At 33.0% G+C, this 15,355-nt stretch overlaps 1 protein-coding gene across 1 annotated transcript; it reads right to left on the bottom strand.

Annotated features, from left to right (window-relative positions):
* Nucleotides 1–3,632: 3,632 nt before the first annotated feature.
* LOC11405640 (threonine--tRNA ligase, mitochondrial 1) lies at nucleotides 3,633–15,355 on the bottom strand. The gene is made up of 19 exons (XM_003613228.4): nucleotides 14,848–15,355; nucleotides 13,908–13,967; nucleotides 13,701–13,790; nucleotides 11,992–12,066; nucleotides 11,713–11,841; nucleotides 11,521–11,610; nucleotides 10,078–10,166; nucleotides 9,897–9,993; nucleotides 9,726–9,812; nucleotides 8,645–8,729; nucleotides 8,143–8,237; nucleotides 7,778–7,810; nucleotides 7,604–7,690; nucleotides 6,598–6,690; nucleotides 6,256–6,348; nucleotides 5,940–6,161; nucleotides 5,409–5,480; nucleotides 4,922–4,993; nucleotides 3,633–4,019 (listed from the first exon to the last, which is right to left on the bottom strand). Exons 1-19 carry the CDS (start codon nucleotides 15,316–15,318, stop codon nucleotides 3,924–3,926), a joined length of 2,136 nt encoding a protein of 711 aa, XP_003613276.1. The 5' UTR covers nucleotides 15,319–15,355; the 3' UTR covers nucleotides 3,633–3,923.

Genomic DNA, 15,355 nt, shown 5'->3' with positions numbered 1-15,355 from the left:
TTGTATCTTGTAAAATATTTTATATTTTTTTTTATAATTATTGATATAAAGTATCTCTCAAATTTATCGATTATTAATATTTATTTAGGATTCTAGTTGGCGGTCACTTTTTTTTTTTTTAGAAAAAGTTGACGGTCACTTTTAATGAGGTCTCTTTTACCATTCAAATTTTTTTCATCTACAATGCTCGAAGTTCCGCTCAATATAATGTAAGTTGTAAAATATAGTATACTTAGTCAAATACATACCTGCAAGGTACTTTTATTTTTTGATGAAATTGATGTGTACTTGATAAAAGAAAAACTAACTAGATATATAGAGGCTAAGGCAGTTTATTTCATTTTCTTGAATTCATCTAAAATAAAATACTCTCTCCATATTCCTAAATATAAAAGAAAAAAGTCTTCTTAGGTTCATTATATTATTGATGTATCTGAACTATAAATACATCATTTACTCAATAAACTTGAAGAAAAAAAAAACTTTCATTTATATTTAGGACCGAAGAGAGTACCTTTTTATACTATTTTTTTTATGGTATTTAGTAGAGATTCTCATATGTCACTTGTCTTAAATTTAGGGAAGTGTGTTTTTCGAATAATAATATTAAATAGGGTATAATACTAAATTTTGTTTATTGTTTAAGTTTTCCCCTCAAAATAAAAATTGTTTATTTTAGCAACCTATGACATTTTTTGGTTTAATATTTGAGTGTGGGTGGAGTTTGATGTTAAAGCCCGCATATAGGGATAGTGAAGTGAAATATATGTTCTAAGGCATATCCCATATAGCAAAGAGTTTATAATTATATATGTAATATATGTGGATATTGACCAATGGATTTGGGAATTTTGTTCCATCTTGGCATAGACCTCTTTTTGTGTGGGAGGTGAGGTTACTTAATGATTTGACGGAGGCCTTAGACGGATTTGCTTGTTCACATGAATCGGGTTCTTGGAATTGGAGGCCGGAAGAAAGTGGTTTGTTGTAGATTTTATTGAAAAAAATTGTTGGTTTGGGAAGATAGATGGGGTGAGGTTAAGAAGAGGGTCTTTGGCTATATTTGGAAAGGTCAAGCGCTTACAAAAGTGGTGCCTTGCTTGAAAACTTTTGTTAGACCGCATTCTAACTAGAATGAATCTTGCCATTCGCAACATTATTTTGGTAGAGGCGTCGGTGAATTGTGCTTGTGTGATTGTGATGGTGAAACTTCTCAACATCTTTTCTTGTTTTGTGAGGTGTCGAGCAATGTGTGGTCTTTGGTTATGAGGTGGCTAGATTTTCTTTTATTACCCCGACAAATTTGTTTGTTCGCTTGGAGTGTTGGAGTGGTGAAGCATCAAACGAAAAGTTGCGGAAGGTTTATTGGATTATTTGACATGCAACGATTTGATTGATTTGGAATACTCGTAAAAATCGTATCTTAATAATATGGTTAAAGATATGGAAGAATTGGTAGATGAAATTAAGGTTTTGTTTTGGCTTGGACATTGGCGCGCTTGAAGTGTCCAACTTGTTTGTATTATGAGTAGTGTTGGAATCCTAAATATTGTCTCTTGAGGTGATGGAGCAGTTTTGGGTTAGTTTATTTGTTGTTTCGGATATGTAATAGGTTGAGTTTTTGGAGGTTTTTGTTGTCTTTTCTTGATGTTGTAGTCCGATTCCACTACATACTGCTTGTATGGGTGAATTGTTTAATAAATGTGCCATTTCAAAAACAAAAAAAAAAAAAAAAAAAAAATATACTTCTAATGAGCAACCTTACCTGATTTTTTATGGAAAAAGAAAATCAACTTGAAAAAAATATTACGAAATATGAGATATTTATAGCTTTTCTTTTAGACTCGAGATATTTATAGCGTAAGTAATAGAAAGTGAAGCTGCATGTTTATCTGAGTTGCTCAAAAAATAATGTGAAGCAAAACAGCACTTACGTACTTTTTATTCGATTTAAAGAATAATCACGAAATAAAACATGAAATACAAGTTTATATAATTACTACTACTCACTGTGCCAGGAGAATCGAAAAATGCCTAAAACTATAAACACCAATAATGAACCAACAACCCTTAAATAAAACAATAATAATGAACTATATATGAACCAACAACAACACAGGGTTGGTCTAATGATGTAGGTTTGGAACTCAATATATGCTCCTCTTTATGTCTCATGTTAAAATCTTCCTAATGCTAACAACCTACGTGTTAGATGAGTATGTATAGAATTTTGTTCCGACTTCAATTAGGTCTATTAATGAACGATGACATTGGTTCTTCAGATTAATTGATCTATAAGCTAGATACAGAATTTCCAAAGGTAAAATAGAATAATGAACCAACAACAAGCTAATCAAGCAGGCTCATACCAAACGCGACCCTGTAGTACTGTTCTAAGTTCTAACAATAATTTTGTAAAAAGAAAGTTCTAATATTAATTTATTTCAAAAAAACTCTTAACAATATTTGTGGATGTGATTCAAACTAGAGATCAAATCAGAAACACTTTCTGATCATAAGTTAATCAGTTCAATCAGTTTAATTTCGTTTAAACCGAAAAAGAAATAAATAAATAAATAAATGTAATATATAGAAACGTGATGAATCAACTGCATTGGTTCAATTCGGTTTGAATAGACTACTGTTTATAGACTTTCAACTAATTCAAAGTCATTTATTTTCAATCGAACCAAATTAACCTACAGGTTTGATCCTCTATAAAAAATATAAAAAAATACAATAATGATATTTACACATCAATTTGTGATAACTTTTAGGATAACTTAATTTTTCTTCAATTTATTGGTAAAAAAATAAAAAGAGCAAAAACACAATCTAAATGAGATAAAACGTTGTCACAAAATGGTTGTACAGCTATTATTTTTTTCCGATTAATACTATGATTTATTTGGCCTCATGATAATGAAGTTCTGTTTGTTACCAATAGATAATTTTAATTAGAACGATTATTGCATTTGCTATTCTTTAAGACATATGACACGTATATAAATAAGGGAGAAGATTTCTCCACCCCGAACATGACTTCGAACTTATGCATCAAAATATTATATAATCTCAAAAGTATACATTCAAATAGATTGTGACCAATCATCAACAAAAAATGATTACGTTTTATAACAAAAAATATTATTACCTTGCGTAAACTCCTAATTAATAATCCACCGACCACAATAAAGAAAATATATAGGAAAAGAGAGAAATTATTTTTACAGATTTACATGTCAAGTTAAAGTATTTTTTTTTTAGGAAACATGTTAAAGTTTATTTGTGTTTATCTGCTATACTGGGAAAAAAAAATTAAAACAACTCACCTATCAAAATGTTTACAAAAAACTAAACAGCTTCTCATTCGAAAAGATTTTATTTTCTAATGCTCTTTTTTTAAAGGAAAAAACTGCAACTAAAGAAAAAAAAACTGCAACATATGAAAACATCCAAAAGTAATTATCTTAAAAAAATGTCATTATTTAAAAATAAAAACGAACAAGCCCAGAATGTTTTATCTGAAGACATGTTATTTGCATTCATCACTGAAGAAATGATGTAGTATGCAATTCAAACGGTGATAAATAGCACATAACAGGGATACATTATTAAAATAACGCTAACACTTTCTCTGGAGAGGATTGTTTAAGTTGCCTTTCAACAATAAAAATGTGTTCAAAAATGTTGTCTCAGTATGTATCAAATAAGGATGCTAATGAGTACATTCCAGGTATAAACCAAGACTCACATTACATCAATCAGCACAGTAATGAAAATACATTAAACTTCCAAATCGTGTCGGAAATTAGACTACATTGTCAGGTTTTTTTTTAAATGTAAATAATGCACACACATGTGTACACCTGCAAAAAAAAATTGGGGATATAAACTTGCTCAACAGTTTTCCGATCAAATCATCAGTGGAAGGCGTCAACCTCGTCTTTGAAGTGTTCGAGCAGGTTCTCAATAGTCATGACGCTGTGGTCTGCCTTATCCCTGACTCGTACACTCACCTGGAACAATGAAATGAAACAACTCTTAGCTTTGTAGGAGAAAAACGACTGGTCAAAAGACAGCCACAATATCAAACAAGGAGAATTGAGGAATTTGGATTCTCTCAATTGGAGATTTCACTAGACTACTCCCCATTGCAATCTCCATCATTAAAACACTGCATCTCCCATTTCTTATATTTTAAAAACTCTCTTTTTTGTTTTTTGGAGGACAAGATTTCACTGGGAGGGGATTCTCACTGAGTGGACCCCTAGTGTACATTATTTTTCATGGATGGAAATTAAATTATATACAAGATAATGACTTGGAAAGTAAACCTCGTAAGATTAATAGATAATACTTCCTTATTCGGGATTTGATCCCAGACTTGCATCAAATATAAGGTTTTAAGTTCAGCCAAACATTAACAGGCTCAAGCTCTTTCATCTAAATGTTAACAAGCCTGAATTGAAACAAGCTTTATACGCAAACTAGAATCATTAGCCTATGCTTTGCTTGGAAAGTAGGTCAAGTATATAGCCTTGTTTCAATCTCAAAAATCTATTTGACCTTGAACGATGTGTTATATGCTTTGTACGTGAGCTAATCAGAATATTTATACACTAAAATACAACTATTTGTGCTCAGCAGATGAAATACTGTCAGCAGGTTTGCTTGCATGTATGCATATATGAAAATCATACTTGTTCCTTTCTACAGTTCTCATGAATTCAATTCAAATGGGCAGCGTTTGAGTTTAATTAAAAATTGCGATCGGGTACAAACCCTAGGTCAAACACAAATATGAACACATACTATTATAGCAAGGAAAGGGTGGTGGTGAGGTTTGGGGAACAAAACTAGCAGAGTTAAAATTGAAACCAATTTATTTATTAGATAGTGGATATAGGAAGAACCGAACCTGTCCTGTCTTAGCTTCCTCTTCGCCAACAACCAAGATGTAGTTGTATTGTGCTAACTGAGCTTCTCTTACCTACAGAATGACACAACTTCTTATTAATACAACTTTTTATTTCAACGTTAGATTTTTAATAATTAAGGTAAATTAAAATAAAACTTCTAAATTGGTACTTGAATGGCTATTTCATGAGCAAAAAACAATGCCCCCACCACATGAATAAGATGAAAATAACACTAAATAGTAAATACACTGACTAGAGGCCACATAATAGAGAAGGGGGAACACACTTGATATAAAATTCGCTTTGGCCATAAGCCAATTTATATTTGAACACTTGCAGAAACCATGGGTTTCTCAATATTCAAACATAATTAACTAGCAAATTTTCCAAAAGCAGTAGATCAAAACCGTGACAGCACTATTCTCCCATGAATGAATGGCATGAAGTACTAAATAAAAATTTATTGGTTCTAAAGGTATGTGATACCTTCTTCTGAATCTTCCTGTCAGTTGTATCAGCATCTACGTGATATCCTGCTTGGTGGATCTGATCTCGTACCTAGAAAATTGCAGCACAAAATATTTTATAAAACTAATCAGCAACCTGCTTTTCACATCAAAATATTTACAAGAGTCCAACAAAAATAGAATGAGAACAATAACAAAAGTTAGGCCATAGGAATAGAACAATCCAAGCAAGATTGCTCAAGCTTCATAAGGAAGTTACCACAGAAAAAGTTTATATAAAAACGCATATAGCAAACTCAAAAAATACAAATTGGATCAACGATAGAAAAGAAAATTAATGCTTAAAACAAACAAGAGTTGGTCAAAATTGTATCGGCTACATCGAGTAATAGATTCCAATTTGACAAGCATGAAAAGTGATATAGGATGCACAAATTTTACCCTCCAAGGAGATTAAGAGTTTATCCAATGATACGAGTACACATCATCACCCCGTTTAACTGATATGAATTTGACAAATATACAACAAAATAAAGTCCGAGCTTTGTACCTGCAGTGCATACGCTTGTGATTTCTCCGAGACAGGGCAGAGAATTGCTTGCCGAGGACTGAGCCAGAAGGGCCATTTACCCTTGTAGTGCTCTAAAAGTATGGCAAACATGCGTTCAACAGATCCTAGAATGGCTCTATGTATCATAACAGGTCTCTCAATTTTGGCTTCATCCTCAGCTGAGAATTCCAACTTAAAACGATCAGGAAGCTGGAAGTCAAGCTGCAAGGAGCCAGTTTTTCGATTATCAGTAAAAAAAAAAAAAATAACAATTCAGGAATCATGTGAATGCACGTCAAACCAAACGGTGTAAAACCTGTAGAGTTGCACACTGGAACTTCCTTCTCAATGCATCAGATACACTGATGTCTATCTTTGGTCCATAAAATGCACCATCCCCTTCATTCAACTGCAGAGTTTGCAAACAATTGAAGTTAACAAATGTTACATTCCATAGAAAATAATAAAAGAGATACAAAAATAAATAAAAAACATGAGTAAGAAAATAAAAATGGTATTAACTAAACTTATAATTGAATTTAAAATGTGGCAAGTATACTCCACTTTTAGATGCCCACACTGTACTAGTTTTAATCAGAATTTCAACCATACATTTGAAGCAACATCTTATAGCTGAAATTAAAGACCTCTAGCATACCTGCCATGGCTTGCCAAACTCATCCAAAGCTTCCTTGAGAGAAGCTTCAGCCTTCTCCCACGTTTCAATATTTCCAAGGTATTTCTCTGGTCTCTACACAAGCATTTAACACAAGCAAGGGAAAATAAACAACTTAGACATCAAATAGCTTATAGCAATTGCTATCAGCAATATGTATTTCCGTATCATGTATCAAAAGAGAAGAAAATAACAAGAGCAGAAGCTACAAAGCTTAGGGAATGATCTGCATTCCCAATACCCTCCCCTCCCCAAATGATTAAATAAATAAAAGGCATCTCTCATTGCTCTCATGGTAAAATTAGGGCCTGGCTATTCTTCTTGGAGCTGTAAACCTGAAGAGGTATAGTGGCCACATGGTTGCAGTGAAGCTCATGATATTGCTGCAGTTTTCAGCCATCATCGCAGTACGGACAGGGATGTTTGTACTGCAAGATTGTTGGCTTCCATCGCAATCTTGCCAACGTTACTTCTCAAGTCTGAATGTCACCAACACTATGAAGTTGTGACTTGACTGGCTATCAACCAAGAGTAAAATGTGGTATCCAATAACCCTTTTGAGTTAACTAGTCCTCGATAGTTGTGAAGTACTCCTTGTGTGCATACACTTTCAATGAAAGCATCAGTAGATAGCAATCACTATAAGCAAATATGCATGTTTCTATTATTGATAAAAAAGAGAAAGAAATAACAAGAGAAAAATTCCCTCCCAAGCGTGAATGATCACTAGCTCCGAAACTATTATATTACCACTTTCCTATATAACAAAAATCTCTTATTTCTCTGTTTCTACCCTTTCCTCATGCCCATTTCCCGACTAAGGTAGGTAAAATTAGAGTCCTTGTAAGAGCATTGCGAGCATACATTGGCCAAAACATGTTTCCCTTAGCTAGAAGCCAAGATAAGGAAGGAAAAATTAAGTTCCTTCTTTATATGAGAATCAGTACCAAGTGATGGACAGTGAGAATAATAAAGAACAAAAGCATACCGTTGAAAGCTTCAGTTCATATGAGAAACCAAATATTTTATAGACATGATCGATGAAGTTCAAGGCATTTCTGACTTCATCTTTTATCTGTAATAAGTATTGAAACAATAATTTCAGCTTTGGCTCGAGAGATGTTTCAAAGATTTATATTGCAGAAATTTACATTCAACACACCTGGGACTCACGACAGAAAATATGTGCATCATCCTGTCCAACACACAAACCAAAGAACATAAATAATACAGAACTTCTAATAGTATAGAAAATAAAAGTTAAAGACAATTTATTCCAAATTTTAAAGCTGTTTTGAGGATCTGCACTGATGTTCCATTTTTAAAGCGTATATATACAATAAATAACACATATTCCAGGTCAGTTTACTGATTTGTTAGTAGTATCCATTGGGGTAATCCACAGTTCACATTAGAAGCCAACTAGAAATGTAACCAAGATAAAACAAAAAAACCATATCCCCTTCAACCATTTCACCAAAACTTTTATCTTATTGTTCGTAAATATGGTACAGCACAAGGGTTTACCTGCTGAAATCTCCTAACACGTGTTAATCCACTCAGGGCACCACTGGCCTCATTTCGATGCAAAACCCCAAAATCAGCAAAACGGAGAGGAAGTTCTGCACCAAAACAGTGTTGTAAGATAATATTTCATATAAAAATATCAGCTCTATAGAAATCTCTTTAAACTATACACTCACTTACAAAATGGAAACTAAATTACCTCTACCTCAATTACACCAAAGTTATAATTTTTAGTTCACTTCCAGTTCAATTTAGGGACATAGTTGATTGAATAAATCTTGCTATATATGCCAAAATGATTTTATGTGAAAAATACAGCTAATTAATAAACGACCTCCTTGAGCCATTTCTCATCAATTAACTGTCAATAACCAAGAAGCTTAAACAGGTGCATTATACTGATAACTGGTTTCATCAAATAAATTGTGGAGTAGCTCAGCCACACCATGTACGAAACAAAAGATGTCATTTGAAGATGTATGTCTTTGCAAATCGAAATTACCTCTATATGATCGAACCCGGTGTTTAAACATCAAGCAGTGCCCTGGGCAATTCATCGGCTTCAAACCAAACTCTTGTTTGTCGATCTAAAACACAATAATATGGTTAGATAACTTAACTGCGTTCAAAATAAAAAAAACTAGTTTGAAGATTTTATAGATGTCTTCTTAAAAAAATTTGATCAAATTAATCATTCTCCATTTTTCAATTAAAAATCAGTCACGAATAAATGCACAAGATTTACAAGGCCAGACAATGAAAAGACAAGGTAAGACAGTAAAACAAAAGAACCAAGCAGCTCAAATACTTTTAGCGCAAAAGTCAAATACTAAGCCAGTCACAGTTAGGCACAAAAGCTGGTAAATGCAAAAGTCACAATGGAACTGTAAATTATTATTTGCTAATTAAAAGGGAAAGATGCCTAATAGGATACCGAGCATGTCAGTTGTCTGATGGAAATGTCCTAGAGAGCCTTAATCAAAATAGGCCCAGGGTTTGAAAAGTTATGAACGTAATAAATGACAGGAGAAATAGTCAGGAGTATTGCTGAGTAATAGGAGCTGCTGCTACCTCAGTAGACAGTTAGAATATTCCAATATAATGATTAGGGGGGGATTGTGTGTTGGTTATTCAAGTATTTTGTTAGAACCTGTGGTTGAGGGAGGGAGGGTGGCTCTCTTCTTCTTTTGGAGCATTTTACTGCTCCGGTTATCGCTATCATGTATGAGAGCTTCTCTCTTTCCTTGATATTTTAGCAATAATACTCATTTTCTGTTGCACCTTTTCTATGTTCTACCAAACCCCTATTGAAGGAGCTGTCCTAGATTTATGCATAAAAAATGCAACACTGTGAGGGGAATAAACCCCCCATCCAGAGCAACTAGCTCCTAATTCCCAAAATGATAGAAAAAAGTACTCAGCTCTCTTTCTACAAAATGATTCACAAAGTAAAATTATTACAAGAGCAATAAAATACTTGACCATACATATGATTCATTAAGCAAGATTTAAAGACACTGCATCAGTACATCCAACACTTAATCTTCCAGAAAAAAACACATGCAAACAAAAAATATACATACCTCCAAGACAAACATATCCTCTTTATAATTTGCCGCATGACCAGATTGCACCCACAGGTCCATGTTGAAGACATTGGGTGATATAACCTGATGATTCAATGCAAGTTGTACTAAGCACTTGCAAAAATATTGCTTTTAGTCATATCAAGAAACTTCTGTACTGAACTTTACCTCTTGATAGCCCCGGTCTCTGTACTGATCTCGAATGAAGTTCATGAGTTTGTTGTAGATCCGAGCACCATGTGGAAGAAAAAACCAGCTTCCCGGGCTAACATAAACAGGACAGATCAATAGACAGCATTAAGAAAAGCTTACTAAACTGTCCGATCAGACAAGAAAGAATACATTATACCTCCACTCATGATGATAAATAAGCTCCTGTTTCACTCCTACAATCCTATGATCATACTTTTTAGCCTCTTCAAGCCTAAGCAAATATTCCTGAAATAAGGAGAGAGAAAGAAAGAAACGTAATCAAATGAAAAAATCATAATACACCATATGGCATGGCCACAATCTTACTACTTGACCACAAAGATTCAATAAAATATAATAAAGAAATTATCCAGTTTCACCCTGAAGATTGTTAATCCCAATGACTGAAAAAGCAAACTGGTATTTGAGTGATAAGTAAGACGTTTGAAATATTAAAATCAAACTAGATCGTACCAGCATCGGGACATTTTTGTATATCTTAATAATATAAAAATACAGAATTAATTGATGTATATTACCAGCATCTGAATTTATTTTTAAATATCATATTATCTATATAATAAACATAAAAATACACAATAAAGTGGTTTGTATTACTCTTGGTACTATCATAAAAACACAGTTCAGACTATAATGAATGAATACCAGTCAAAATTGTAAGTTATTTCAAAAAAATGACAAAATCATGGTACTTAACGATAATAGCATTTACCAAAAGTATGCATGTAGAAATGTTTAAAATATGTCAAATGAATATGAAATTTAATTTAATTTATTTTATACACGCATGGAAGCCAAAGAAAAACTATTGGCCTTTTCTAATGAAAGTACTTGAAAAACAACTTATAACATCTTACAGATACAAGATAATAATATATTTGTACATAAAAACATACAGTAAAATAATTTTGAAGTGTATCAGTGACTGACTGCTAACTTGTGCTCATACATGCACACACAGCAGATTTGGGCTTAATATTTGATAACATTTTGTTTTTTCAAAATAAAGAAACCTTGGATTGGTTCAATTACCCAAACCACAAGTAGTTCCTATAGTTTGGCCAGTTCACCATTGAATCTCCAGTTTGGCCAGTATAAAGACTGGTTGGAATATCTAGAGGACCACTTAAAAATTGTCTACTCTAGTTTTAAAAAATGTCTACTCTGGTTGGAATATCTAGACTGATACCTAGAAAATCGATCACTTTCAATAGGTAACTCAAAGGGCATCATGTATGACCAGGCAGCAAAGTTACTAGGAATATGGCATATATTACATCCAAAAGTTAAATATTTGATATGATTCCTTCAAAACAAAAAAATAATAATAATATTTGATATGATTGAATATGGTATTATATAAGCATAGTGTATATATAGCAGCACAATCGAAACATTATTTCGATCATACCACAGTAACACAGGGCAGAGGATCTAACGCACTATTCAATGATACGGTAAACTGTTTTCTACTAGTAAGTATTTTCTTATTTTTAAGAGGCAATTAAACTACACACTTAGTCCATCACGGCTCAGTTTGTGTGGTTTACTAGAGAAATACCATATGAATTGAAATTACCTTTAAACTCTTATTGTCAGGATAAGATATACCATAAACTCTTTGTAAACTTTCTCTATCTTTGTCCCCCCTCCAATATGCTGACGAAGCCTGGAATTGCAAAACCAAAAAACAAGTGTTTGCATTGATATGAGTTTTTGGATAAAAAAAAACGATTAAAAAATGGTTCCATAAGATAGATCAAACACATACCTTCAAACATGCAATTGCTTTGACAAAGGATGTATTAGGAATATGAGGTCCTCGACACAAATCAACGAGGGGTCCACATCTGTACACTGTTATAGTCTTATCAGCGGGCAGATCATTGATAATTTCGACCTGATAACAAGTGCAATACAGCCAAGGCAGCAAATCGTCATATCATTAGTTACAGGTGAACGGAGATAGGGAACATATTTCAAATCAATATGAATGTGGTACAAAAAATCAGATAACTAATGTTAAAAACAAGAGTGTCAATGTACTTGCCTTAAACTTATTATCAGAAAATATCTCAAGTGCCTGATCGCGTGTCACTTCAATGCGCTCAAAGGGTTGTTTTTCCTGCAAATATAACCTTTATCATCCATCACATTTATTTACTAACATAAAAATGTTTTATTTATAGTAAGAATGAACATTAACATCCACGAAATCTGAGTTCATAATTTTGAACACACAAGTTAGGAGATGAAAAAAATGGAAAAAACAACTGGATTAAAATTTCTAAATTAAAGGGGGATATTGAAACATCTTGCACTGTGTTTGGAAACTTCAAACAAAGGAAATGATTTGATTTGCTTCGAAATCAACTTAAACAATTGGAGCCCATTATAAAAATGAGATCTGGATTGATTTAGATTAGAGAAATAAAGCTTACATATGGAATTGGGCCCCGTTTGGTTTGAGCTTATTTTGAGCTTATGAAAAATAGCTTATGTAAATAAATAAGATTTTATTTTAATTTCTCACGGACGAAAATTGTATCTTCATAAACTGTTTTTTCATAAACTACCTTAAAAACTTATAAATAATACATAAAAACTTATTTCTTTGCATAAGTTGTTTTATATAAGCTCTAAAATAAGCTAATCCAAACGGGCCCTTGATTTGATTTTGTTTCAATCAATTAAAATATTGAGTAAGGTCGGAATAGTCTATATATCTAAATATTGTTTCAATCAATTAAAATATTGAGTAAGGTCGGAATAGTCTATATATCTAAATAATTAAATTTAAAATAAAATAAGTGACCACCAAATCGTAGCAAATTTTAGACAAGTTGTCAAATAAAAGATTTAGGTTCCTCTACAAGTGCATATCTACCTTTTACTTAATTTGACTTTAAAGTGTATCGAGATCCTAGCACACTAAAATTCAAGGGTGAAACCGCTACTTACTCATTTTAAGACAGTCTTTAGAAGGTGCACCTAAATGTAAAAGCATTTCCTGTTTTTTAACATTCCTAACCCGTGATTTGACTAGCAAATCAAATCAAAACCCATTTTACAAAATTCACAACACATTGTTGGTGAACACAGACTTCAAGATTAAGAAATATATGCAAATACTCTGAAATTTGAAAGAAAATTTGATACTTCATTCCACAATTGATCAGCTATGAAGTTTCTGCTGTAATAACATGTAAAGGACAAAATAACATATAAATGAAGAAAAATTAAATAAGTGTCGTTAATCACTGTAAACAGTCCAAATAACAAAGCGCCAGATATAACAGCTAGCAGGACGAAACAAATGTTTTAAAAATCGAACAATTCAACTGGTTGAACCATGATGTGGAAGTCTAAATGATTCGATCTCTGGTTCGGTTTTAGAATATTAAACTAACACTAACTAAAAATGAAAAAAATAAATTGATCAGCTATGAAGTTTCTGCTGTAATAACATGTAAAGGACAAAATAACATATAAATGAAGAAAAATTAAATAAGTGTCGTTAATCACTGTAAACAGTCCAAATAACAAAGCGCCAGATATAACAGCTAGCAGGACGAAACAAATGTTTTAAAAATCAAACAATTCAACTGGTTGAACCATGATGTGGAAGTCTAAATGATTCGATCTCTGGTTCGGTTTTAGAATATTAAACTAACACTAACTAAAAATGAAAAAATAAATAAATATATATATATACACACACACACACACACACTACAGGATAAGGACTAGAAATAATACCGCAACAGCTTTCAACGCTACAGCTTCAATTTGTTTAAAGTGATCATCATTCAAACCCAAGTCACCATAAAATGCATCATAATAGAATCCCTAAACAACAACAACATCATCAATTTCTTATTCAAAAACCCTCTCATAGTAAACATCAACAAAAACAGTAAAAAACTGCGTGCACAAAAAAATAAATAAATAAATAAAATAAAATACCTCTCCTCTAGTTGTGCAGGGTCCAATGCAAAGCTTGCATCCATACTCCGTCTCAAGAGACTACACACACACACAAAAAACATCATCATTATTAACATCAATATCAGTGCATCTTTGGTATCCCGGTGGATGTATCAAAATCATCGTGATTTTGCAGAAGCTACACTTAAGCTATGTGTGGAAAGACACAATTTTGAGCTTATAGCTTATAAGCTTGTATGCCTAAAATAGACCTGTTTGGTAACAGTTATTTTCGCATGAGCTTATAGCGTTTTTTGATAAGCTAACTCACATAGCTTATAGCTTATCATTTTTTTGTCTAAATTTTACACTGTCATCTCATTTGAAAATAATTAAATATTAATTAAATTTCGTATTATCATCTATCTGCTATAACCTAGCTTGTCAGCTATCGGCCATTTTTTTTTTTTTACCAAACAGAGTCTTTTTAGCTTTGAAAAATCATATTCCTGACAAACATACGTAAACCACCAAATTCGTCCCTAACTTTGTAGGTCGCTCTCAACTCGGTCCCTACTCGGTCCCTGACTTTATGAATATTTCAATAAGGACCCTGACTCTTTTAAATTGATAGTAAGTGGATAAACATACGAACCAAATTGACAGTAAGTTGTTAAAATAGGGAGTGAATTGATAGTAAATGGTTTAATAATAGGGACCAATTTGAGAGTTTAATAAATTCAGGGACCTTTTTGAATATTCATAAAGTCAGAACCTATTCGAGAGCGACCTACATTCAGAGACTAATTTGGTGCTTTACTCCCGCCATGACACCAAACATACACTCAAATATTATCATTAATCCTAATTCATAATTGAATTGAAATTAAAACAATCATAATCAACATTATCAATATCAATATCAATAATCCAAATTAAATTGAAATTAAACAAATTTGAAGGCAAATAATGAATCAACCTGTCCAAGAATATGAGCACTAGAATGCCAAAAAGTATCTCTCCCTTCATCATCATCAAACTTAAACAACTGCAGCGATGAATCCTCTTCAAGAGGCCGATTCATATCCCAAAGAACACCATTAACCTTAGAAATAAGAGCATTGTTCGCCAAATTCTTCGAAATCTCACGCGCAATATCAAACGGAGTCGTCTGCCATTTCTTCCCTTCCTTCACGTTTCCGTCGGGAAGTGTAACCTTAATCGGATCGGGAGAGAGTGAAAGACGTCGAGTCTGTTGTTCAGCTTGAAGCGCCTCGAAGATTTGGACGCGCTTAGGGATTGTCGCGGCTAGGTAGGATTCGTCTTTGGGGTGAGCGACCACCATAGCGGCGGCGGAGGATGAGAAATTGAAACGGTTACCGATGTGGAGAAAGAGTGAGGTTGTAGAAGAAGGAATGTTACGGCGCAAACGGATTAAAGAGCATAGCATAGAAGAGTGTAATTGTGTTCGGGTTTGGTCCGTTGGG

The sequence above is a fragment of the Medicago truncatula genome, chromosome 5, assembly GCF_003473485.1.
Source record: "Medicago truncatula cultivar Jemalong A17 chromosome 5, MtrunA17r5.0-ANR, whole genome shotgun sequence".
Taxonomy (NCBI): Eukaryota; Viridiplantae; Streptophyta; class Magnoliopsida; order Fabales; family Fabaceae; genus Medicago; species Medicago truncatula.
The sequence above is the reverse complement of the archived record's forward strand: the minus strand, read 5'-3'. Positions and strand labels throughout refer to the sequence as shown.

Coding starts and splice junctions, on each gene's coding strand:
- LOC11405640 (XM_003613228.4), bottom strand. CDS start 15,318: ATGCTATGCTCTTTAATCCGTTTGCGCCGTAACATTCCTTCTTCTACA. Junction 13,791..13,907: donor CCTGCACAACTAGAGGAGAG/GTATTTTATTTT, acceptor GTTGTTGTTTAG/GGATTCTATTATGATGCATT. Junction 11,611..11,712: donor AAGCAATTGCATGTTTGAAG/GTATGTGTTTGA, acceptor TTGCAATTCCAG/GCTTCGTCAGCATATTGGAG.